The 27699-nt window shown below is 42.3% G+C and overlaps 1 protein-coding gene across 1 annotated transcript in view; it reads right to left on the minus strand.

Annotated features, from left to right (window-relative positions):
* Iqgap2 (IQ motif containing GTPase activating protein 2) overlaps positions 1-27699 on the minus strand; it is a 260427-nt gene that overhangs the window by 129041 nt on the left and 103687 nt on the right. Inside the window, exons 3-5 of the mRNA XM_003470236.5 lie at positions 14300-14456; positions 3399-3476; positions 191-267 (exon numbers count right to left, since the gene is read on the minus strand). Of these exons, the coding sequence (XP_003470284.2) occupies positions 191-267; positions 3399-3476; positions 14300-14456 (312 nt within the window). The remainder of the gene's footprint in view (positions 1-190; positions 268-3398; positions 3477-14299; positions 14457-27699) is intronic.

Raw genomic sequence — 27699 nt, forward strand, 5'->3', positions numbered from 1 at the left:
GTGCCACTGAGCTATATCCCCAGTCCTATGTGACAACTGTTTTAATTTTGTACCAGCAAATTCGAAATTGAATGGACAATAAAAAGAAGTTCTTCAGATTATTAAAGTCACTTAAGATCTTTAAAATTGATATTGTATTTTTATTTAAGTATACTCCCTAGGAAGTTTCTTAGTTGTATCTTTTTCCTACCTCAGAGCATGAATACAATATATCATTCTTGGTATGTTTTTTCGGTCATAGACATCTGTTGTTTCTGGATAAAATATCTGAAAAGCAAAAGAGACAAAGCATTTGTACTTCTCAAAATTATTTTAATTCCCCTGATAATCCTATCTTATTCTATGTATCTATATACAGAGAACCATCTCCACCTCTACAAACCAATCTTAGCGTCTAATGAACCTGCCTTGCGTCATGCCCCCTAGTGGCCCAAAGGCAACTGACGCGTCCACCACAGGTTCTGCCAAGGCCGGTCCCAGGGCAGGGAGGCAGTTTCTCTTCTTAACCTCACTCCTATGACAGCTGAGAAAGTGGCCTGCTTACAGCTACTGCATTTACTGCCAAAAACTCAGCACACCATTCTGTAAACACTAGTGCACAAGTATACAACACATATGTGGCAGGTTTTTTTCTGCTTATGTATGTTTTCATCACATAAGGCCTAGAACGTATAAAAAACTATGGAAGAAAAACACTTGGATGGTCACTGTTAGCATGCTGGTATTTTTTCTAGTCTTTTTTTTCTCTATGCAACTGTGATTTTCTTTATGCTTATGCATATGTAAAAACAACTTCGTACCTAGCATAAGCTTGTTTAAAACTTGTTTGAAAGACTTAATTATTCACTCCCTTCATTATCCTCGGAGAACATTACTTCTAATGGATGCCATGATTCTTTCCTTCTTTTGAACTGTACCTGACTCATTCTTCATGGCAAACATTTATTTCGCTTCCATTCTTTCCCTATTCTAAGCCACAGCCTGACTATGTCTGGCTTTCCTAAGCTTTTGATTTCTTCTGTTACTCATCTAACGTGGAATCACTAGACTGAAAAGTCTGGACACTGAGGCTTTCAACAGACATTCACACTACTTTTCCTAAGCTCAAAACTAAAAGCCTGACATGAAACAGATCTCAGAGTGGAGGACCAAATGTCTCCACTCCTCAACCTGAAGAAGAGACGACTTGCCCTTGAAGCTTCTAATATTAAGATAAGCACACCAGCACTGCTTACTTTCGGCAGACATTTTACACAATTTGACATAAAAAACTAAAATTAATCATGTACCGTACAAGACTGCTCGATACTCAAGTGCAATTCTTTACTGGACAGCAGAGATGAGAAAGAAGCAGCTTTGGTGCTAACAATGGATAGTTCCTGTGGACTTCAAGAAATGTCTGAGGCCTGGGACACGTCAAGAGTCCTTCCAACCTTGTCTTCATACATGTGCTGGCCAAGTGCCGGGGGAAAGGGGCTTCTTGAGGCTGACGAATGTTAGAGGCCTCAAGTTCCATGTCAGCAGAAAACAGCTCCAGTGCTCACTGTGCACCTCGCTGGACTGTTGGCCGACTCTCCCCATCCTTTTTGAGTCCAAAAGAACCTTTTATGTTTATATTTCTAAGGGAAAACCCTCACAAATATGACTTCCTGGAGTAAGAAGATGGGATCAATTTGTACTTAATCAGATGGTTTTATTTGGCACTGTCTCCAGTACCTAGAATAATGTCCATCAAAGTGAGCATCTACTATTGATAAATGAATTAGCAGTAGTTGTGCACATCAAAGTCACTTCCATGCACGCCTAGTTGCTCAGCCCTGCAATGCAATATATTGATGACTTCATGATAAAACTCAATGTTTAAACAGAATCTAATAACCAAATTATTTTGGCTCCAACCTACAGTTTGAAGAGGTTTAAGTCAAATCTATCATACATAATGAATTTAACCTAGTTGATGCTGCATCATTCTGAAAACTCCTATTTGAGTTTCTTTCCATTTATCATGCATCTCCTATCCAGTGCTTACTAAGTTCCAGTCTAGAAATAAGAAATTTTGTGACAACTACTGCCTCGAAGGAACAGTGGTTAGTGTCCTCTGTGGTTTAACAGAAGGGAAACTGGTTTCATGAAAATGGCAGAACAACAAAAAAATCGTTATTTAGTGAAAATAGACTGAGCTAAAGCTGAAATAAGTATAAATGTATTGAAAATGAGCATTCATAATTTACATCAGGGAATCTTTTGCTTTTGCTCTGCAAGGTGTTTTTAACAGAAAAAATGGCATCACAATAAAACACAGAAACATGTAGTGTAGCCCCTATGCTTGAGCTGGTCCTTTGCCAAATCATTTCTTTAACTAGCCATACCTAGGAAAGACATGCAAAGGATTGAGTTCTTGACATATAGGAAAAGTGGATGGATCTCAAGTATAACACACTCAGTGGGAAAAGTCCAATTTCAAAAGCTATCTGTAATATCCTACTTACATAATAATAAATGACAGTGAAGGAGCAGTGGTTGCCAGCACAGCGCTGGAGAGGGATGTGACATAAAATACCATTTCTTGTGCTATCCGTGCTTGGATTATGGTAGTGGCCACACAAATCTATCCATGGCATTCGACTGTGCAGAGGCACAACACACCACACCCTCACCAGTAATGGAGGTAAAAATGGAGGAAACCGAATAAGCTCTGTAGCTGAGTTTGTATTACAACCCTAGCGTCACTGGAGCACCCCCTGCAGTTAGGTCACTACTGGGGAAGGCAGAAGGAAGGGTTGATGTTGGCCAACTCTCCCCATCCTCTCTGATTCCAATAAGAAAAGCACTATTTTTACAATTTTTCCATGGTTCTATAATTCTTTAAAAATGAACAATAGTTGAACAATTTTTATCAAGTGTACTTTTGTTAATTCCCCGAGCCTCTATTTCTCTCACAGGTTTAAGGATGCCTGCTCTTTGAATTTAACAAACACTGAATACTTACTGAACACATTTTATTTGGGAAATTTCAGTAATAACAGCTACAGCCCTCTAGCTTTTTTTCTATATAGATACTATGATTTATAAAAATAACTTATAAAGTAAATTTATAATACCTTATAGTAATACAATGAACAAAATATTTAAAGTGTAATCAGCAAAGCAAAAAAACCTCCTATTTATCTTGTATCATCTATACAGCAGCTAGAGTGTGACCTGAGACAGCCTCACTGGGCAGCCCTCAAGCTGGGCACGGATTCACTCTGAGGTCTTATTTTAGATCACTCTGGATAAGCCTGTCTGTCCTTTAGTTTGGTTCCCACATTTCTATTCCTACAATCACATTCTCATAATGACATGCCCTGCACTGTTGCTGGTCTCGCCAGTGCAGGCTCTGGTACACGGAGACTTACCTTGGGGAGCCCAATTGATTCCATGGCTCTCAACCACTGGACGGTGTTATCTGTGTGTCGAAAATGAAGACCGGATTTCTAGTGTGAGGACAGGAGGGAGAAAGGAAAGACAGGGCCACACACAAAGTGAGTCATTTGGAATAACACTTCTTTCATTAGCAGGATGCTTTTCAATTGTACTTATCCAAGAATTGTTATTAATGCTTCCATAAAACAAATACAGACACAATAAAAAGACTAGACTTTATCTCAGCAACAGCCCAGCCAGTTTCCACAGCTCATACAGTTGGTAATTCTGAACGAGACTCTCGCATGCCTTGCATGTCTAGCACATGCCTAATGGCATGCACACATGCATACATGCATAGGTGTGTGTGCACACACTTGCACAGACACATGGCAACCAGGCTGGCCAGAAAAAGAGTCTTTATAAGAGTGAATTCTGTTTCTGACACATTTATGTATAATATTTCTGCATACAACCTGGGAAATATAGAAATATATAAAGATAAAAACATAAACCACTCCAAAATTCAGAGCTAATTTTAATATCTACCCTGCTTATAGTTTAACTATGATCTTGGCCTTGAGTAAAAAGTAAACCAGTTGTGAAAATGTCTTCTGAAGCCTTTTTCTACACATACAATAAAAATAGCCTTTTGTGCTTTCCATTCCACCTTTACAATCCTAAATACAGTGACTTACCCTGCATAGCACAAATGCAGCATGTGTCTCATGAAGTTATAGTGGACAATGAATTACAGCAAACCTTAGAATGACCACGCATTTTCACCAGCTAAATGCATAATAAGTTATTATATATTTTATTTTATTTTACTTATTTTATTTTTATTTATTTTTTTGATACCAGGGATCAAACTCAGGACCTCACACTTACCAGGCAAGCACTTGAGCCACTGAGCCAAATCCCTGGGCCTTTATTTTTCATTCTAAATAAATCTATAGAAAAGTAATGATAGAACATTTTATTGTATAAGTAACGTCTATTGTTAGTCACATTCAACCAGTCTGGATCCTTCCATATTTTGTGACTTTCTACAATCTGATAGTACAATACAATACAATATGATAGTTTATTAAATTAAAATTGCCTTCACTTCTGTTGGAAACTATAAAATATTAAAGCAAATTAACATTTGACAAATGTTACGGCTTAATAGTGGTCAATGTTTGTGACTGGAATATATATTTCAAGTAGTTTATGCAAATTATTTGTAATTTCCCCAAATATCTACAAGATAATAAACACTTTCATTTTTTAAAAAATTCATTTTATTTCAAAGAGAAAAACAATGAAATTTCAAAACACAACAATCAAGGGACAACAATGGTACATACATCACACATTGCCATCCCCAAATCAGTCACCCACAGCACAAGACATCTGCATTCAATTATTTGAACAATACCAGCAGTAGCCACTCTCTTCAGTGAACCCCAGAGAAATCATAACCATAACCATATACATATATATATGCCCACACACATATATATTGCTTCTTTCAACTTCTCACATTAACCATATACATATATATTGCTTCTTTCAGCTTCTCACATTAATGAGACAATACAATGTTTACACACATCATATTTAATTCACTTATAAGTATGTTCTCAAGTTGCATTCATGTATTTATCAAAGTGTCAAGTTTGTCCTTCTTTATGGCTGAGTAGTACTCCCTTGTATAAAAGTACCACCTCTTTTTTATCCATTCTTCAGTCGATGGGTATTTAGGTTGTTTTCAAGATCTAGCTATTAACAAATTGTGCTGCTATGAACTTGGGTACATATATATTGCTGTGGTATGTTGTTTTTAATTCTCAGATACTCAGAAGGAGTACAGATGAGTCAAATGGGATTTTCAACCTTAGTTTTCTGAGGAATCTTCACACTGATTTCCACAATGGTTGCATCAGTCTACATTCCTACCAACAGTGGAGAAGGGCTCCTTTTGACCCACAGCCTTTCCAGCATTTGTGTTTGGTTGATTTCTTGATAATTTCCATTCTTTTTGGGGTGACCACTATCATTTTTTAAAGATGAAGAAAGTCAGGCCAAAAAGATAAAGTGATTTGCCTCAAGTCACGCAGTTGTTGAGATGCTGAGCTGAGATTTAAGACCCAGTCTCTGTACAAAAAGGGTGAGTTGACGGGACCAGCACTCGTCTGGTTCTTCTTGGAAGGAAGAAACCAGTGGCTGCTATGTATTAGCTCAAGGAAAGGAGAAAGTGGGAAGAGCACAGCAAGAAGACAGAAGAGCAAATGGAATCCAGAGAGGCAACTGCCAGGCCATCGTGCCGGAGTGTCTGTAAGCCAGCACAGGAAATACCTGCAGAACACAAACGACTCTCAGACATGGTCACTCTGTGATCCCGAATAGACAAGCAGAAAGAATCCTCAGTCAAGCCTAATCAAAGACAGATAAGGACTTGCTATAGCAAAAAGTAACTAAATGTTCTCCCAGCAAAATAACTAAATGTCCAGAATACAAAATCAACATTTTAAAAATCAATAGCTTGTCTACGCGCTGATAATAAATTAACTGAAAAATAAAAAATCAAGGAAATGACTCCATTCATAATAGCTTTTAAAAACACCTAACAATCATCCTAACCAAGGAGGTGAAAGATCTCTACAAATGAAAATCACAGAACACTGGGGAAAGAAACTGAAGAAGAAAAATGGGAAGAGCTACATGTTTACGGTCAGCAGAGTTAATATTAAAATGGCCATATTACCAAAAGTGATCTATAGTTTTAGTGCAGTCCGTGTCAAAACTCCAATGACATTCTTCATAGAACAAGAAAAAAAGCAATAATAAAACTCATATGGCAGCACAAACCCAGAATAGCCAAGGAAGTCCAAGCAAAAACAGCAAGCAAGAGACACCGCAACATCTGATTTCAAATTATGCTGCAAAGCCACAGCATCACAAACAGCAGGCTCCGGCACAAAAACAGAGGACCAGTGGGATAGAACGCAGGACAGGGAAGCAAACCCATGGCACCAGTCATCCGTTCTCGCCAAAGGAGCCAAAACCTTATGCTGGACAAGACTTTCTTTAACAAATGGTGCTGGAGAAACTGGATATCCATATGCAGAAGGGTGAAACTACATCCCTGTATCTCACCTTGTATAAAAATCAATTCAAAATGGATCAGAATTAGCTATACGACTTAAATCCTTAAAACTTCTAGAAGCATGGGGAAATACTTGAAGCCACGAGTACAGGCAGAGCTCCTGACCAGGACCCCAAATAATAGCCAGCTAGAACCAGCGAATTGGATTATGTGAAATTAAAGAAGATTTTGCACAGCAGGGGAACTAACAGAGTGAAGACACCCTAGAGAATGGGAGAAAATCTGTGCCAGCTAGTTTCCCAGCAAAAAAGTAATAATCAGAATGAAAAGAACTCAACACCAAAAAATCAAATAGCCCAATCATTTTAAAAATTATCTTAAATTTTTTTTATTTTAAACAGAATAAAATCAAACAAAATAAAATAGAATAAAGCCAATCCAAAAAAAAAAAAAAAACAGTGCAAGTGATACAGGGTTTCAAAACAGTAGGAAATCAACAATGGCTACCATAATGCCTCTTGTCTTCAAGATAGCTGTCCATACCATTAGACACAGGAAAATCAAACAAAACAATGAGTGCAGTACAGGACTTCAAAATAAGATAATAGTAAATTCAAAATAGTCACGATAATATATCTTGTTATCTTTGAAAAGCTGCCCATGCCATCAGATATAACAATATCAGATATAACAAAAGCAAACAAGACAAAACAGAATAAAACCAAACCAAACAAAACAATGAAAATGATACAGGATTTTAAAACAAGATAACAGGAATAACAATAATCACCACCCTCAGAAGGAGACCCTCATAGATGCTATACTGCATATTGTTATCCTCCAAATAGATGATCAGACTACTGGCTTTAGGCCTACAAAACACTGAACACGACGAGCATTAAGTTGTATTTTACTTAAGTAGCCATCATCTCAGCCTGTGTTTCTCTGGATCAGCCAGTTACTTACAGTGGGAGCACCTTGCTTCTTCTGATCTCCCATTCCTGGATCATTTTTTTCTTCTCCAAAGAGGAAACTAGGCCTAATTTTGTTCGAACACAGGAAGGTTTCTATGGTCTGTGTCTGGTGACCTATATGAGTCCTACACTGTAATAACAAAGACACCTAGCTTATACAATGCTCTTGCTAAAAAGTAATCTCAGGAAAATCATAAATCTCACTGAGCCTAAATCCTCAGCCATAAAACACTTCTCTGACTTCAGGGGCTCTACTGAGAATTACCAGAAAATAGTTGTAAAGTACACTAAGCATGGAGCCAGTGTTAGCTGTTCTAATCACCACGCTATAGGACTGGGTTTGAAACTAGGTAAAAAAAATTTGCTTCAGGTAGAAAGTGCTCAATGGGCAGCTATCTTGGTTATATTTCCACAGCAAATGAAACAGACTTCAAATCTGTCACTTGAGAATTGTTCATTTTGGGTACCTACATAGGACCCACTTTGCATATTTAAGGAACAAACTTCGGGGAGGAAATTGCAGCAGTGACATCTTGAGTTCATTGACTGGCTTCAATTCCAATGATATTCCAAACAGGCTCAAAATAATTTCAGGTCATTGTAATTATTCTTAGCAAATCTACTTTTAAAAAGTAGTCCTACATATTAATAATAGACAAGATAGCATGACTAGACTATGTAGCTAAGAGATGCTTCTACCTACCTAACTTATTTGTACTTCATACAGAAATATAAATTCTTCTTTGCTTTCAAATTCATGCAGAAAGTGCATGCTGACTGTCCACTCCAGAGCTCCTCAACAGCAGCAAACAAGGTTCATCTTAGTTGCTGGACAAAGAACCATATGAGTCTCTTAGCTATGAGCGCCTTCTGGAATAGGAGCTAACCATGATTATCCTAACCTGCTCATTTGTAGATAAGGAAATGAGAGTACAAGCTTGCACACTCGAGCTGACTTGTTGGGCTCAGGGTTTGACCCTTTACAGAACCAGCCTAGTGCTCTGCAGGTTCTACCCTTCCCGAAGCCTCTTGTATCTCAGCCTCCCTTGCTCCTGAGCACACACCTCACTCAGACGGAGTGCCACGTGCCTGGCATGCACCATCATGTCCAGGACTCACAATGTCCCTCATAGGCAGACACTGCTATCATTGAGCCCACTCCTCAGGAGTGGACCTGAGGCTCCCAGGGTGCAGGGAGCCCTGCAGCTGGACTCCAAGGCGCTTCGTTCTACAGCTTGCACTGCCGCCCACTCTGCCTGAGCCCTCTCCAAATCCAAAGTGGTATTCTGAGGCAGGGCCTGTGGGAGGAGGCGATCAAGACCAGAGAGCTCACAGGGCTGCATCCCCCACAGGGCTGAGTTTCTTTCTTTTTTTTTTTTTTTTGTCTTTTTCTTTTTTACTGGTACCAGGGATCGAACTCACCACCACACACTTGCAAGGCAGATGCTTACGCTGCTGAGCTAAATCCCCAGCAGGGCTGAGTTTCTACCAGGAGGAAGCCACTTGCTGCTCCATGGGCAATGCCCTCTGCCACGCCAGGATGCAGCCAGGAGGCCCTCACAAGTTCCAGAGTCACATCTTTGGCCTCCCCAGCCTCCAGAGCCATGAATGAAATCAATCTCCATTCTTTATAGACCTGCTGGGTCTGTTGCATTCAGTCACAGCAGCAACTGTGACCATAGGGAGTTTCTGATCTCTTCTCCAGGGCCACTCCCTCCAGGGGCTCTCCCTGCTCCTCAGCACCAGCACCCATGGGACTGAGGCTCTTTTCTTGTCCACCAGTGCCTTCCCTCCACAGTCCTCCACCCACTTCAAGTGTCCCTCTGGGACTGGCCATTGTTTTCCTTCTGGAAGCCACTTCACATCCATGCAGGCCACTAACAACTGTCACCTGGACCCCCGCCCCTCCTAAGGCCCCCTCTCCAGCAGCTGCTCTCTCAGGCACAATCCACAGGGCAGTGTGTTCTCTCGAAGCACACACAATGCCACAGCCAGTCTCACAGGCTTCCCAGTGCTTCAGATGACATCACATGTTCCCAGTGGGTGGCATCATCTCAGCTTCCCTGCTGGCTTCATCTCCTACACTGTCCCTCTCCACAGCTGCTCAGCCCTGTGGTTGTGGCCAAGCTCTTAGCTTCCTGAGACTGTCATGGAGTTCCTCCCATTCCCCAGGCCTGGCCTCATGGGGTGGCTTCTCTTTATTCTTCCAGCTGCAGAGGAAGCCTTCCCTCATAGCAACTCTCAACCTCGGCCTCTTGCTGTCCACCCACACCACTTCCAACCCTCCTGCAGGAGCTGATCATAATTCCAGCAGCATCCCAGAGCCACCTCTCCAGCCACCAAAGCCATAACTCAGGCACCTCCTGCTGTTAGTACCTGCAGAGGTGTCTGGCACAGGTGTTCATAGCATTGTCTGGATAAGTGACTCCTACCCCACACAGGCTGACTGTTCTTTATCCACCGTGCACAAATGTTTCCATGGCCAGGGATTTAGCACAATGGCATAAGTGTCTGTCTGGCAAGTGTGAGGTCCTGGTACCAAAAACAAAGTATTTCTAAGTTTTTGGATTTTGAAATATTTGCACACATTTCACTGGTTGACCATCCCTAATCCAAAAAATCTGAAATCTAAAATGCTCCAAAATATGACTCTTTTTGAGCACTACTGGCACTCAAAATTTCAGACCTCAAGGCCAAGCATGGTGGTGCACACCTTTAATCCCAACACTTGGGAGGCTGAGAGGCTGAGGCACGAGGATCACTGCTGAGTTCAAGGAAGGTCAGCCAGAGGTACAAAGTGAGTTCAAGGCCAGCCTGATAAGTCAGACCCTGTCTGAAAAAGACACAGACACAGACACAGTCTCACACTTCAAATTTCAGAACATTTTGGATTTCTGGTTTTCAAATTAACGGTGTTCAACCTGTAGGTATTTCTATCTTAGCATACCTTACCTTTTTTCCCTATAAATTCATTACAACTTATTATGTATTAGCTTGCTGGTCACTAGGAAAAAAATATTCAATGCACACAACTACAAAGAAGTTTATTTTGGCTCATGTTTTCAGCCCATGGTTGGCAGGTCCCCGGCAGGAACAGCAAGGCAGAGGGGCCTGCTGGAAGAAAGGTGCTCATTTCATGGCTGCCAGGAAGCAGAGGAAGACGGCAGGAGCCAAGGACATAAATACACCCTTCCAGGTCAGTGCCCAGTTAGCTGCCTCTTGCCACCATGAGACTTTTGGGGGACACTTCAGATCTAAACCATTACAATTATATTAATGTGCATCTGTATACTAGGGCAAAGGTTCCCAAGCCTTTGCAGTATTTAAGACTCTCTTCCAGGTGAATGGTAAAAGTTCTGCCTCCTGGGTCATAGGCCGGTGATTCTGGCTGGCTCAGCAGTGGGGGTGAGGCCAGGCATCTGGTTTCTGCACACACCCATCAGGTGGTTCGGCAGGAGGTCTGAGCATTATTCTCAGAGGAAGAACACTGGACTCTGAGCACCTTGAATGCGTAAACATAGCACAGGGGGTAAGAAAGGAAAAGAGTTTCTGGCTTACTGGGAATTATTGCAATTCATGGCTCACTTGTGGCAGACAGGACCCTGCAGCACGCAGCAAGGACAGAGCACAGGAGGTGCATACGGTTTCTGCCACCAGGACACGACTATCTTCACAATGCACCCTGGTGTCCACAGGACACAGCAACAAGTGCCACTGTACTTACGTAGAAACTGTCACTGGAGTAGAGGGCAGAGGTGGCTGTGGGGGGAATACTCATAATTGGAAGGCTTAACCTGAACACCCAAGACATCTTTCCCCTCTAGAATTAACAGGGGGCAAGATCCGTGCTGGCTGGCAGACAAGGAGGCAGGGTAACAAGAAAGTGCCATCTACTCAGCTGATTGCCGTCAAGGCTTCCGTACCAGCACTCTGCCTTTCACGGCTCAGGTGCACAGTCTTGTCCTGTGGACACTTGGCTGCCACAGCCTAGGCAGCCTCTGAAGGGACACTGCTGAGCTCACCATCCCCGGAGGTCACACCACGAGGCTGGGCCTGGGTTGCCATGCGTTCCCTCCTCCTGCGGCATCTTTGCTCTAGTCTCATGATTTAGTGTTCCTTGGAAAGGGCCACATGATGGCCCTGGTCTGAGGCACACAAGAGCAGGAAGCTGAGTCACCTATTCATGAAGATTTGTCTCTCTCCATTTTTGTGTAAAAACCAAAAAGGCCCTGTATTTTAGGGTTAACTACAAATTTCTGTCTTGAACACTAGGCACTCTGAGGACCTTGAAAAAGGCCTGTTCCCCAGTGCACTTGCAGAAGGGCAGCCTCCACCCGTCCTGTGTTTTTCTGCAGCTCAGCAGCAGGAAGGCTCCCACGCCACAGCTGGCAGTACCTCCCTCTCCTCTTCCCTGCCTCGCCCAGCATCATTCTGTGCAGCCAGCTGCCCTGGTGACACAGCACTTCCTCCTTCATGACATTTTGCTCACAAATGTCATTGGACTGCAGAGATTCTGTTTCATAACAAGGGATTGAGAATATCATTGCCCTGTCCCCATCCTGAAGAGAAGTTGATAAGCATTTAAGGAGCAGAGTATGTGATGGTGGGCGAAGTAGGGAGCTGTCTTAAATTCCCTTGCAGTAACTGTGAGGAGGGAGGGACCGGAGCTGACCTGGAAGGATCAGCCACACTGCACAGAGACTCTCTCTTCCACCTGATGCGCCCTGTCCACAAAGCCAAAGGAAAATGTCCACTGCCTTCCTTTCGTGTGCAGCTGGCACTTTGGTCAGCAACACTTCACTATCAAATCCACATGGCTAACAGCCCCAGCTCATGATAGTTACCACTGCAAGAACAAAAAAAAACAAGAAAAGCCAGAATCTAAAATGTGGACACATGTTTTGTGTATGTGTGTGTATGTGTGTGGCGGGGGGTATTAGAGGGTTTTTTCCCCTGTGCTTCTGTGAATTTCTAGAAGCATTTCTCAAAAAATTATTTAAAAATTTTGTTTTTGGCTAGTTATGTCATTGTTTCGTGAAAGCCTTGTGAAAAGCCACAGGAGATGCATGGCTTCATGAGCCCACCTTAGTCCTGGCGTCAGCCAAGCCACAGACGTAGGCTCATCACCTGTGTGTCTAGACCAAGAGTTGCCAGCCCCTGGGCTACTGCCCAGGGTCAGTCAGTCAGCAACCTGAGCTCTACCTCTGGTGAGACCTGTGGTGACATTAAATTCTCAGAGAAGCATAAACCTTATAGTGCACATGAAGGATCTAGGCCGCAAGTTTCTTACGACAACCGAACAGCTGATAAAGGACAGTAGGGCTGAGGCAGTGAGGGTAGCACTGAGGAATGTAATTATTATGTGTCAAAAACATATAGAGGAGGGAAGGAGAGAGAGAGAGAGAGAAAGTGAGAGAGAGAGAGAGAGAGAGAGCGAGCCATCTGTGGAAAAACTGCCTCCCATGAAGCTGGTCCTTGATGGGGACCTTCGGCCTTCGGCCTAGACGGTCTAGACGATGAGGGCAAACTCAAAAGAGATCTGTCAAGTCTACTGTGAGCCTTAATGATTATTTCAACATTTGGTGTGAATTCAGGATATAAATTTTAAAATATATGGTCTAAAATGTATTTCCCACTTATTCCATGTTTAACTATCTTTAACCCTGTCCATGCCACTATAAAGGAAATAATGTGAATGGTAAGAGACATAATTTTTAAAGATACATGAAAAATTTGAATACAAAGAATTAAATGTATCGCTCAGTGGTAGTGTTTGGTTCCCAAATAGGAGACCCTGGTTTCCATTCGCAACACCACAAAATAAAATAAATACATGAAGACAGTAAAAAAGCCATGTTTTAAAAGAGCTTTACAACTCTTGACCTGTAACATAAAGAGGTCAAGTATTACAGAACAGAACACCATACATTTGAATTCCCTTCTGAAGACGTATCTCTTAGAGTAAATCTTCTAAGTTGGTGTTACATTTTCCCATTTCAATTTTTAGTGAAAAAATTTCAAACAATAAGAAGGAGACAATATGTATAATGAACCACATAGCCATCCTTCGGCTTTGGCGGTTACGAGCTCATGGCTAGTGTTGAACCATGTATTTGACCTTGCTCCAATTCTTACGAAGTATAATATTTCATTTGTAAATATTTCAATATGTACTTGTAAAAGATCAGGTTTTTAAAGTTAACATGAAATTAGCATTTTTTTATGATTCTGTTTTCTCCCCCTACCTCCCGCTGGTTTTTTCCAAAGGTGCTATGACAACTTTTTGTCTCCTAAACCTTCCCAAATTAGCCAGGAAACAAGTCCCAAGACTTGTAGTACACAAAAAAGTTAGCTTTATTTTGTTTTAAACACTAAGTGGGAAAGAATTCTTACCCAACTACCCCACATTACTACTCATTTTATCATACTGGCCCTAATTATTTAGGCCAGAAGTTCAAGCCCATGCTGGGTATTTTATTTGTTGATGAGAACTTGGGGAGTAATAAATGTGTTGGCAGTGAGAAAAGGAGGTACAGCGGCCCGACTTCCATATTTACTGGCACTTAGAAAGTCACAAATGACCTTTCTGAAGAAATAATGGAGGCATCAGGAGGCCCCAAACAACAGAGGTCGCTTGGCCTCTGCCTTAAAAATAGAAGAACTGCTTTGGAAACTGCCGCTGCCTCCGGAATGATGATTAACAGTCTCCAGATCACCCTCAGCCCCTATTCCTTATAGAAACAGCAGGAGTTTAAATAGGGGAAGGAAAGGAAATACCACAGATTCACTTTTTGCTGGAAGCCATAAGCAATTAGATCTTGGTTACCTTATAGCGTGTTTGTTCCACATCATAGATCTTTTTCTCTGATACCATTTTCGGGGCAAAGAACTTGGCTAACTTGGCAAGATAAACCCCATTCCGGAGCCCTTCCTCCAGTTCAGTGGTTGGTGGCAATTCTTCAACTAAGCAGACTTCCATCCACCTAAAAAGATTGTAAAGTGTTAGCAGCAGCTCCGGCCAGACAACCTCCTGTGCATGAAGCATGGCGGTGTTTTGGGGTGTGTGCTGGAGAGTGGGGTCTCAGGGAGGGTCTAGGGTGTTCCTGGTGGAAAGTGAACAGAGCTGAACCAGAGATGGATGTGGGCACAGAAGCCAGAGGCACCAGGCTCATTTCCCCACCAGAGCCTGTCAGCCCCACCTACAGCTGAGTCTCTGCCAGTTCTCTTTGGTGCCAAGGGGGGCGAAAGGCCAAAGCGTTTTGTATGGGTGGAATTAGTCCTGCTGACATTAAAGAGAAAAATCACTCCAAGTTTATTAGCCTTTGGCAGAGGCGCTTCTTGTAGGGGGTGTGCCCTGGGGAGAGCACAGTCCAGAGAACTGACAATCACTTCACCCCTGCCTGGAAGACAGTGTAGGGAAGGCAGGCGGGCACAGAAAGGGGCACCGGAACTTGGGAAAGCAGGCGAATCTTCTTCCCATAATACATATGCCTTTTTCTAATGCTGAGAATGTACTAAATACTCTCACTTTTAGGGCAAGATAGAGTAACTGCAGAATTCTAAAGAAATACTTTACGCAAGATGCGACTGAGCTCAGGATACTGCACGGTATTGTAGAAAGGAGTCCAGGCCTGTGCACACCCCGTCCTGGAGTGCAGAGCAGAGCGAGGAGGACACGCTTCTCACACTATGTCAAGTGACCACTGCTGCAGTAAAAGGCAAGAGCTGGGCATGTGTCCTGGGGGAGGACACACCCCAGCCGCAGTCCACACACAGGTTCGCATCGCCCAGGAAGTCCCCCTTGGAAATCACTTCCACATCTATAGAGCAGTGACATGCTGCATGGAGATGCTGCCAGCTGAGCCTCATCCAGCCTGCAAAGCTTAAAACGTCTGTGCTGCTTGTAGCTCTGAATGGTGGTATCTTTTAATGCTCAGGAAGCTTCTAATAAGCAAAGAGTAATTACCGGCCACTTATAAGGCACAATTAAAAATGGAATAGATGAGAAAATCTAAACATGAGTACCACCTTTAAAGACCATTATATACTGTGCAACTGGTTTCTACACATGAGGATTTGATTCCTAGCATGGCAAAACCGAACCAACCTATTTATTTACCTACCTATCACTGAGACAATAGTGCAATTCAAAGGAAAAACTGTAGAACCATGTGTCCACAGCTACATGGTAAAGCATAGTAAGAGACTCTGAGAGCAAAGGAGGACATTGGTCAAACACTGGAGTAATCAGGAAATCATCAAGCAGGTGGTGGCACTTGGACTTAGCTAGAAGAACAGAAACCTGCTGCAGCTGGGACCTGAGCAATCCAAAGTCCTAAAGAAATGGGGGCTGGGGATTTAGCTCAGCGGCATAAGCACCTGCCTTGTAAGCAGGCGGTCGTGAGCTTGATCCCTGGTACCAGTAAAAATGAAAAAGACAAAAAAAAAGAAAGAAAGAAACATGGCAGGCTGTAGAACAGGGACAGCCCTTTGGGTATCTGGGGCTCCCAGAAGGAAACCTCAGGCCCTCCCACGAGGCCTATAATTTTAAAGATGTAGCACACTTCTCAACAGCACCGCCCTAGAACCAAGCCTTTGACATACAGATATCAGAGAACACTCAACGTCCAGTGCACTGCACCACCTTAACCTAAACAAACGCACTACGGCACTAGATAAATTCACATCGAAACACAACCCGTTTTTAACCAATAACATTTTCAAATAATTATCCTGAGAAAAATTTAAAGACTTTCACAAACCAATACAAACATGCTTCATAATAACCTGTAGTTAGAGTATATGTGTGTGGTGGGAGGGCCAAGAGCTGAGAGCAAAGGGAAAGACGCTAGAACAAAAACAGCCCTGAAGTATGTTGTCAATCTGGGCTTGACTGAAAAAAGAAAGATAATCACATCTCTTTCTGTCTATATTAGAATACACGTGCAGTCAGCTCAAAGCACTGATGACACCAAAAACAGGTTAAATACAGCCTGTTCAGAATACAGTTATGGCTCACGCTTCTGACAGTATCAACTAGTCAGCAAACACCACCTCTCTGTAGTGCTTTTGTAGCCGGCAACCTGTTTATACATCACTGGGGGTTTGGGATGTAGCTCAGTGGTACTGACTTGCCTGGCATATGCAAGTGGTCCTGAGTTCACACCCCAGCGCCACAAAAACACACGTGTGCATAATGGGCACTCAAATACAGTTACAAAATGAAAGGTCCAGGCACTGTAGTTACATTGTAAAATTGAGTGGAATATGGGCAAAAGACTACAAAACACTGCCTCTAGACATCAATAGCAATTTCTCCTTTTCACTGCGTTAGACCCAAAGGAAGACGCTGTTATCAGTCATAGCTACTGTTTATAGAGCACTATTTTAATATTGGACTTAATGCTCGGTGGGGATTATCATTTAATCTTCCCAAGCACCCCCTAAGGAAAAGGTGCTAGTAGGGTCACCATTTGCAGATGAATTTTTCCTACTTTCCTCAGATCCTGATGACTTTCTGAGATGATTTTTCAGCTCTTCTGAGGCTCACAAAAGCCCAAGTCACACAGCAGAGAAGTGACATAACCCAATAAGCTTCTAAGGGCTTCCGATCCTCTAACTTCTTACAACTTACCCAACAGAGGACTGGAAGTCCAGCCCATGGCCTCATGCAAAACTAAAGTGATGACATCCCCCAGCCACTCCCAGCAGAAGAGGAGTTTCCTGTTTGGAGATGCAAGTGCTGCTACAGTGTTCCATACAAGGTCAGAGGATAGTAGGTGCGCCCCTTTCACTGCCTAACTGACCACTGGCATGGTAAACTGTGGGTTCTGAACATGTCATATAAATGGAATTGTATACTATGTGTTTATTTGTGACAGGCTTCTTTCACATAGCATACTGTTTCCAAGATTCACTTATATTGTAAGGATACATCCAAATTTCATACCTTTTTATGGTTAACAATCCATTGTATGGATACATTGTTTTCTACTTATCTATTCATTAGTTTATAGCTATCAGCCCCCCAGCTATTTAGAATAATGCTACTACAAACACTAGTGTATATGTTTTTACAAGGACATGTTTCTCATTTCTCTGGGGCAGATCCCCAGGAGCAGAACTACTGGTTTGGGTAATTCTGTGTTTAATCTTTTCAGTACTTCCAAACTGCTTTCCAAAATAGTTGTGTATGAAGATTCCAATTTCCAATACTTATCTGTCTTTCTGGTTGCAGACGTCCTAACGACTGCAAAATAGCATTTTGTTAAGGTTTTTATTTTCATTTCCCTGATACTGAATTGATATTCAATGATAGCATCTTTTTATGTGCTCACAGTCCATTGGCTTTAGAGAAATGTGAATTCAGTCATGGTTTAGTTGAGTTTTCTCTCTGAGTTACACAAATTCTTCATCTATTCAGTACACAGGTCCCTTAACAAACACACACTTTGAAAGCATTTTGTCTATTTCATGGACTATTCTTTCACTTTCTTATGGAACCTTCTGAAACACAAGAAGTTTTTAATTTGATGATGCCTCATTTATCTATTTCTACTTTGGTTGCTCATATTTTTATTAACATTTAATAAACCTCTGCCTAAACAAAGGTCACAAATGTTCATAACTATGTTTTCTTCTAAGAGCATTATAATTTTAACTTTTAACTTAGTTCTTAATCCTTTTTAGATACTTGTATACAGTGTGAGGTGAGGATCCAATATCATTCTTTTGCACGTGGATATATACTGGTGTCTCCGTTAACTCAGTCTGTGATCAATTCAGTTTGTGACCAGAATCAAGGAAAGAATAAAGTTCATGAATTGGGGCTTTATGTAGTTATCTCAACACCACTGGCTGAAAAGACTACATTTATTAAGTTGTCTTGATACCCTATTAAAAAATATCAGTTGACTATAAAAGCAAATACTTATTGGAGACTTCTTGAAGGTGGAGAGGTAAGTAGCTGAGAAATAGCCTCTTGCCCTAAGGCCCCACTGTCACAGGCCCAAAGGAGAAGCCACAGACTGTCCCATGAGTCTGCTGTCAAGGGCCCAGAGGAGAATAGGCCTTGCCCCAGGGCTCCAGCACCACTGGGAGAGCATTGGTAGGCGGCATCCCGTGCCTCTCTGCCACCCTGGGAGCCAGGCCCAGGTGCCTCGCCCAATTCCTTGCACAGCAGGGTGGGCAGCCAGTGTAGGAAGCACTGGGACTCAGAATTGGCTAATTCAGAGGAACACAGGAAAATGTCAAGATGAAGAAGCAAGGTGCAGTCTCAATCCTGGCCCATCCAGAGCAAGTCCAGGACACAAAAACACAAAAGAAATTAGAAGAAAAACCTGAGATTTCTGAAACAATGGCAACAGGAGTAAAGAAACAACTTAGTGCTTGTGTTGCTTGACTTGTGTTGACTAACTGTATGCCTAGGTCGGGAAGTCTGAGCATCTGTTTAGAGGATCACAATGTGGTTGATTTCCCAGTGTCTTGTTTTTGAGATCTAATATCATTTTAATATTTTGTTTTACTTTATTTAAAATAAAAAGGCAAGTATTTATTTTAAAATTCTCAATTCTATTCCAACAATCTATGATTTACATATAGTCAGTACAACATGTAAGTATAAAATCATGCTAGCAAGTCTTTCTATACTATAAAGAGAATGTTCAAATGTGCCCAAAAATCCACAGAAAACTTCAGTTATCCCACCTCCACAGCAATCTCATCCCAAAGCAAAAGCTAAAGGGTTTCTTCTGAGCATCTGAAGGGCTCTGGTCACTCTTTCCTGCCTTCCCAGCATGAAGGAAGCCTACGTAGGTTTTGTTTTCTTCTTTTGTTTTCTTCTCTCCCTCCGCAGGTAAGCTGGGGATCACTTATGCACCTCAGAGAAACAAAGTGGGAGTAAGAGGAATTTTTTATTATTTGGACTGCGTCTCTCCACCCTGCGGAGAGAAAGAGAGAGAGAGAGAGAGCGAGCGAGCGACTGGAGTTGAGGAAGTCTCCATATGTATCTCCACTTGTAAATGTATGAGATTCAATCCAAGTGAAAGTAGAAGAGAGAAGAAAGAAGGTAAGGAAGAAAAGAGAAAGGAAACAAAGACATTCCCAATTTTAGATTAACAATTGAAGGGAAAATAATTATTTTGTCTTTCAATATGAAAAAAAGGTCACAAAAATTCTAGAATACGTGATCTATTCTTTTGTACTCTGTTGTATTTTGCAAAGCATATGAAAGTCATTGTGACATATTTGCTATCTGGGTTGTTATTCAGGAAATCACCAACTATAAATCTTGGTCTGTATCATACAATGCTTTATGGACTAAATATCCCAGAGGTAGAGGTGCTGATCAAGCACAGAAAATGTGTTTTTCGGCAGAAACCTCCTGTATGTAGTGCCTTTCAGGTATCATAAGTCAATTTTCCTCCCTAGTGTTTAGAAAAATCAAATGTGATATTTTGTTTTATAAAGAATATAAAAAATCTGGTCTTTGTTTTTATGTATAGAATAGTTGCTCCTCACCAACTGTGCCATAATAAAACAAAATAAAATAAAACCAGAAAGTTCATGTTAAGGTTTCATGGGAAACTTTTTCATTAGTTGTAAGATGACACCAAAGTGTCACCAGAATTCTGTAAACCTTTGGAGCTTGGGGACTATGGATGCAGGAGAAAACCTACTATAGAGGTGACACAGATGCCCACGGGCCACCACTTCTTCTCATACAAAACTTACTTGATTTACTGTAAGAAAGTGACATAAAATAACATTTTCTTTAAAGTTTACAAGAATCAACACATAATTCCAAGATCAAGCAGGAGTGATGGCACAGACCTCAGAGGACTTATTTACCGTTGTCCTTGTTAGGATGGAGATGATACAGTAGAATTGCTGGGCTTGGTAAATGCTCATTTCCCAACTGTGTGCTGTACAGCACTGTCAGCTCCATGCTAATAGAGAAATTCCCGGTACAAATAAGAATGGTAAAGTGATTCTAGTGAGGTTTCAGGTGGAAATGAGAAACATTCCTTAACACTGAAGAAAAAAACTGATCTCTGTTTGTAAATGGGCAGAGAACTTGGCTTAACACTAGAGTGTTTTATGGAAGGTAGCTCAGGTGTGATTTGACCTTGGATATTCAGCTGATGAGATTTCTTTTATTAAAATTTTTTTTGTCTTTTTGAGACAAGGTTTTGCTATGTAGTTCAGGCTGAACTTGAATTCACTTTGTAGCCCAGACTGGCTTCAAACTTGCAGCAATCCTCCTGCCTCAGCCTCCAGAGTGCTGGGGTTACAGATGCCTGGTAAGATTTCTAAGCAGGAGTGAAAGCACAGCCTGGATCTGCCTGTTGCTTACAGTAAAACATAACAGGAGACAGAGAAATTCAAGAGGGAACCGTCAAGCAAAACAAATGAGAATTTAAGACTGGGAAAATTCTCTGCCAATCCATATTGCAAAATATTAGAGAGCATGTTCTCAGGAAGAACACCAATGATATAGCTGGACACAGACAGTCACCCCATAAAGAGGTCACAGTGTGACTTATAGACCTAATTAGGCATTGCAACAGAAGCCAGGAATAAAGGTGGATTATATTAGCAGAAATAAGGCTGGCTTGGACTATATGAGACAGACAAAACAAACATGAAGCGCAACTGCCAGACTGCTGGGGTTCTACAAGATGGTTAAGTTCAAATGAGATCATGAAGGTGGGCTCTAGTCAAGCTTGACTGAGGAGGGGAGATTAAGGCCAAGGAGAGAGGATTCACAAGCAACCAAAACTGCAGACAACTTGATTGTGAATTCCAGCCTCTGAGACCACGCGGAAGTAAGTTTCCAGGTCTAAGCCACCCCATCTCTGGCATTTTATTTAGGGCAGCCCAAGTAACTAATGCACTAGCTAAAACATCAATCGCCACTCATCATATGAAATCCCTTGTATTTTGTCTTCACTCGATTTAATACTGCCTGGCAGACTATATAGGTTATCTAAAATACTTGGCCCAATTGTTTAGGATTTCAGAATATTTTCATACACATAATGAGATATTTTGGGGATAGAACCCAAGTTGAAACCTAAAAATTCATTTATGTTTCGTAAAACACCTCATACACACAGCCTGAAGGTAATTTCCTGCAGTATTTTTAGTGCAGCTCCGTTTTAGCTGTGACCTGTCGCATAAGGTCAGGTGTGAAATTTTCTTCCCATGTGTGACCTTATTGTTGGTGCTTGAGAAGTTTTAGACTTTTGGAGCACTTTGGATTTCTGACTAGGGACACTCATCCTGTATCATATTTATTTGTCGGACTGACTTATCCACACTGAATGCAAGCTCTTTAGGAACAGGAGTCATGAGCACAGTGGATAAATTCACGAGCTAACAACAACATGTGAAAGACTGAGGCCAAGGACAGTCACTTGAATACGTGCTCCCTGGCTAACTGATGTGGCCTGCCTCGGTTTCCTCATCTGTAAGATGGAGATAATAATAGTGCTGCTTTAAGAATGTTGTCAGTTAATGGAAGAAAACACTACAACAGTGGCTGGTACATAGGAATCACCATTGGTGGTAGCTATTATTACTTTTAACATCCCGGGACCATTCCTGTTCTCAATATACAGTAACTTATTGTTTGGATCTGTCATTCAACATGATTTTGTGAGCTGGCCCCTGTTACACAACCCTCAGGAAGTACCCATGTGTCCCTGCTCCTTACTGCCAGCCAAACCCTTTGGCACCCCTCCTCCTTACCTCACAAATTCTACTGTCCTGGATTAAGTGCAAATGGAAATTAGATTTATGGGAAACTATGAAAATACATATGCCCAGTGGCCAGGTTTCTGCTGTAATGAGGCTCCCATGATGCTGATGATGCCAGTTGCAAACAGCTGTGGCTCACAGCTGCTTAGTACATCGACCAGCACTTAGCAGGTACTTGGCACTTACAAGAAAGTATTCTTACACTCATCTGATGAGACCAGTATTACAACCCTTTAATACAGCAGCTGAAGAGGAGCTTAGAGAGCTAAGTGCCTTGCTCCAGATTACACTGCTAGCAAGCAGCTGAGCAGTGACTCAAATCCAGGCTGTCACCTGTGCAGTATACATTGCCACTCTAGTCTGCTCAGACAAATCCTCTGGGATCAACACAGTGAACAGAACTTACGCTCAGTTCCCACGCATCTCACAGTGCAGCCTTCTCTAAAACTAAGAGAAGCCGGTTCCAATTTAAATTATGTTTCCCTAATGTAAAGTGTGTCTATGCTTGGATACTAAGCCAAAGGTGCACAGATTCCTTGGAACTCACTGATGTTTCTAGAAATATCTGTGGGGTATAGCTGTGCACTGGTCCTTGGGCTCCACTAACCCCAGCTTCAACTCACTCCTTCACCTTCTGAGTCATGAGTACCTCAAGATGCAACAATCTGTGCGCCACAATTTCCTCTTTCAGAAAATTTGGAATGACACTAGCTTCGGCTGGTGTGAGCAAGGAAACTGAAAACACGCAGGGGTGCTTGCAAAAAAGCACCCAATAGGCAACAGATGCTTCAGAAACAATTGTCCACACAAAGAAATAAAAAAGAGATGGGAAGCCAAGTTGACAAGAAGTCAACCACACCGTCCTCCATGAAGTAGTCTGGTCACTTGTCTCTGAACATGTGAGATCTGCAATTTCCTAGGCAGAGACCATTGTGTCACCCTTCTGGAAAACACCCTGTCCAAAGAGCTGCAGAGAACTGAGCGACAGAATGGGATCTTGCTATATGGGTTTCCATGAACTCATGACAGGTGGAACTAGGCCTCCTTACCCATTTGCAGTGCAATGCACCTTCACTTTTCAAGACAGCCACTAGCTGGGGTGCAGAGTCAAGAAAAAGGAATCGAAAGTACTGGGCAGCAGTTTCCTGACACAATTCTCATTTCAGGCTTCCTTATAAATTTGGCCTAAACACCCACTGAGACTTGATGAGGCAGATTCTCCTTCTGGGTTTGTCGTACACTGTGCACAAGACCTAACCACAAAATAATCACTGATGTTGCACTTTAAGCATTTCTCTGTCCCAGTATAGGCAGGAAAATGAAAGCAGTGAGCTTCTTAAGATTGCTGTAAACTTACTGGGCCACAACTCTTTCCTGTCTCTCGCTCCTCCAAACACTCAATATAGAGTCTTTCAATAGTGGGGATTTCAGGACCCCAAGAGCATGCAGAGCTAAAGCTAAAGCCAGGCCAACACGTGAAACACACACCAGGCAAAAGCTGAACACAATAAGGGTTTCCTTCTCTTCCACTGAGGTAGCTTATGCTCAAAGTTAACTCCTTCTTGGAGGTGGAGAATGAGGAGGAGACATGAAGACTGGTTCCTCTAGTCGAACTGGTCGGCACACAGAGCTCTTGGCAGGTACAGCAGGAACAGCACAAGGTGACACTACCGAAAAGTGTAACTGTGAGAAACATCTCTTCAGTGTCAGTCCTCAGTCCTATTCTCCTCTGGTTCAGTCCTAAGTCCTTTGCCCAGCCCTTGTTGATTTACCCCGCCCCCACTACCAGCTGTACTAAGGAAGTGACAAATGGGGACTCACTAGATGCCATCAGTCACTGTCACTAGGAGGAGAATGAAAAGAATCTAACATATGTTCTTGCAAATGCCTCCCACTCTGCACTCCCACCTCCTCTTCCTCCTCTTCACTGGTACCCAATCTTTATAAGCCATTTTAAAATTTCCTTTCAGGAGAAATGTACAAGGAGCAGGTTGATGGAGCTTGTAAGCACTGTTTTCTTTCCTGTGTCTGTTCATAGTTATGGTTTGAGGTTCCGGAAAGCCAGATTGAGGCAAGGCAGCATATCAACACCAAGTCTGGCGAGTGGAAGGGTGGACATGGCAGAAAAGCCTATGCTCGCTGGGCTGAGTGGCTGCTGAGGAGCAAGCGTACACAGATGGTACTCTCGGCTCCGCACTGCCCTGTCCCTCCACTGACTGTGGAGATTCTCCATAGACCAATTCCTATAGCAACGGCTCTATGTATAACGCACTAGAAATAAACTGCCAATGTTGTAGGACAGACACTTGTGTTAATTTCTGGGAATACAGCAAGAGACAGAGCGTGGCAACCTGTATCTGAGGCCGTAGAATTCTTCTTTAGCTCTGTAATTCATTACTGGGCATTTTGCTGGCTAAATAACAACAACAACAAAAAAAACAAAACAAAACAAGCAACAACAACATCAACTACATTCATGAAGATTAATCATGATGATGTGAAAAGTTAGCAACTTCAAAGTCCATTGATAGTTCTATTTTTTTCTCTTTAAAAAAAAATCCAACAATAGACAGGAAAGACCATAAAGTTATGTTGCATTATGTAGATGAAAGACTACACGGCTTTAAAATCTAGGATGGTAATAGTAAAACAGAGGAGAGCTAACACAGAAAATTTAAAAACAATTTCAAAATTTATGAATTTTTTGTTATTTGTATCCACATGTGAATTATGAGAAAAGATAAGCTGGTATATTAGGTTAGAATATGGAGTTTCTTAAATTCACTTTGTGATAAACAAGCATTAGTTTAAAATATTAGGATAACAGTCACCATCGCTGCTTCAACCATTTTTGAAATCTCATTTCTACCCTGCACTGAGAGGTACTAATAAATGAGGTGCACCTCCAGTGAAGTGGGTGGACTCCCCCAGAGCTCACGAGAAAAGCGAGAGAGGAGAATAAAAGAGCTGTACCATTTACATGACTGAAAACCCGTGAGGTAAGATACACTGTACAGATACACGCAAGTCTAAAGATGCTCGTTTCCCCCATCCCAGTGGCTGCCTATGCAGGGGAGGGGACTAGAGATCAAAGAAGTAACTTTCTAGGAGCTCAGCACAAACCAGTTCCTACCAGGTACCAGTGGGATCCTGCACCAATGCTCAGAGAGCATGGTTAGCTCAGCCTGGGCCCTTGACGTCCTCTTGGGACCCTGCATGGTTCAGGACTGCAAAGTCAGCTATGCACTATCACAGCAGCAGGCACCTCCTCTGTGTGACCCGTGCTCCGCTCTCCACAGCAGCTCCTTATATGACACTGCTTCTGTTCACTCCTAGACTCCAATTTCCCTTCTGCTTAGAACCAGACTAGAGGACTTCAAGAAATCACCAATCCTGGGAAATTATTAAATAAGTTACCAATAGAGCAGAGAACTGGGTTATACAATTGTATAATTTTCCATATAGTAGTTCTGTGTGGATATAAATTTATACACGCACATGCATGCACGCACGCGTACACACACACACACACACATGCAGGCGCATGACTGTACACATCATCCCTTAGTATCTATAGAGACTGGTTTCAGGACTCTTTCTCCCAAGCATACCAAAATGCATAAATGCTCAACTTCCTTATATAAAATACTTGCATGTAACCCATGTGCATCCTCACTATGATGTAACGTTATGTGAACAGTTGCCGTATTGTTGAGGGAGTAATGAGGAGGAATGTCTTTACAGGTTTAAAGATTTTTTTAACCCTCAAATTTTGATCTGAAGCCTCAGATACAGATCCTATGACTACCGAGGGTCAGATCTGTAGCTATTTCTCTATATAGTTATCTCTCTGTCTGCATAGCCCCTTACCTCTACAATGAATTCACTATTCAGAAACCATCTCTGGTACGTTACAAAAGAAACTGTCAAGAGTGGTAACCTCTGTAGAGTGGATGAGTAGGAGGAAGACTTTATTTTCACTGTGTACCCTTCTCTTACCCCTTTCAAATTTTGAGCCATGTGTATATAGGACTACAAATAAAATTTTTAAAGCACTTAATTAAGCAACCACCCACTCTATACACATTATATTACAAAATAAGCCTATGAAGTAAAATGTTCCCTGCAAGCCAGAGCCAGCAGGAAGCTGGCCAAATCCTCCCCTCTAATCTGCCTCTACCCTGTTTTCTCTCCCTTTTCCTCCTGGGACCTCTGCCCTCAGCTCTACCCCATGTCACTCACAAGGTGGCAGCATCTGCTGCTGGGCCTGCCTGGTTCCCTTGGTTTTCTCTGCAGGTTAATAATTAATGTTAGCCCTGCCACCCAGAATGCCTCCCTAGGACTGAAGTTGGCTGGAGGTCGCTGTTCTTGTCCCATATCCCTGTGCTTGGTTTATGGGTCTCAGACCCAGAACTCAAGCCTCTTCTAACCCACTTGGGACTGCAAAAAAGGCAGGTGTCCTAGGGGCTTCTTCTACCTTAAAAATGTCTTTTAAATGCCAGTAAAGGAATGTCATTTTCTTAGGTTTTTATCAGTCTATGTACTGCCTGTGGGTTCTTTGCTCAGAATAGCAGCTAGTGGGCTCCAGGGGCCACTGGAGCCAGAGGAAAGTAAATAAAGCCCAGCAGGTGACATTGCCTGACTTGTAGGTCCTGCCCCCAGGCCTCAGTGAGAACCCAGCATCCCGCACCAGCCACCAAGACTCCTTACTCCATCCTGCGAAGCATGAGAATCCTCCAAGAAGTCAGTTCCAGCTCACCTGTCCAACACCAGCCCTGCCCTGCCCTGTGACAGACACCAGAAAAACAGGAAACTGTTTCTCTGGCAAATCCCTACAGAAGGGGGATTGCAAGAAACAATCCTACCTTACCCATTTTAGGGACAAAAAAAGACAATTTGGTGGCTTTCAAAGGAGGGGCAAGAAGAACCCAGAAGATAAATTTGTACATAAAAAGAAAATAAAAATGTAATCTCCACTGGGTACAATGGCACTCTGGGAGGTTGAAACAGGAAGATCACAAGTTCAGCACTACTCTGCGTATCTTAGTGACTTAGTGAGATCCTATCACAAAATAAAAACTTTATAAAGGAACAGGGACAGAGCTGAGTGCAAGGGTCCCAGGGGTCAAATCCTTAGTATCAAGGAAAATATTTACCCTCCAACTAACAATTGTGTTTCTTGATAGTCCAAAAAAAGAAACCAGCTGAGACAAACACAACACCAAGATGCCAGCTCCAGTTCCCCCTCTTCCACAGATGCAGGACCATGGAACCAATTTGGTGAGCAAGGTAGGTGCAGGGCTGCGAGAAGAAATCTTTCCCGGGGTGAAGAGACTGGAAGGGAGCTCTCCTGGCCACTGAACTGGGATCTGCCTCAGTCACTGGAGTGTGTCACCTTCTGTGAAATCAACAGCGACCACACAGAGACACACAGGCTGAAACCAGAAGCACAGTCACGCGACAGTT

The sequence above is a fragment of the Cavia porcellus genome, unplaced genomic scaffold (assembly GCF_034190915.1).
Source record: "Cavia porcellus strain 051 isolate PalLab524CR breed Dunkin Hartley unplaced genomic scaffold, mCavPor4.1 scaffold_11, whole genome shotgun sequence".
Taxonomy (NCBI): Eukaryota; Metazoa; Chordata; class Mammalia; order Rodentia; family Caviidae; genus Cavia; species Cavia porcellus.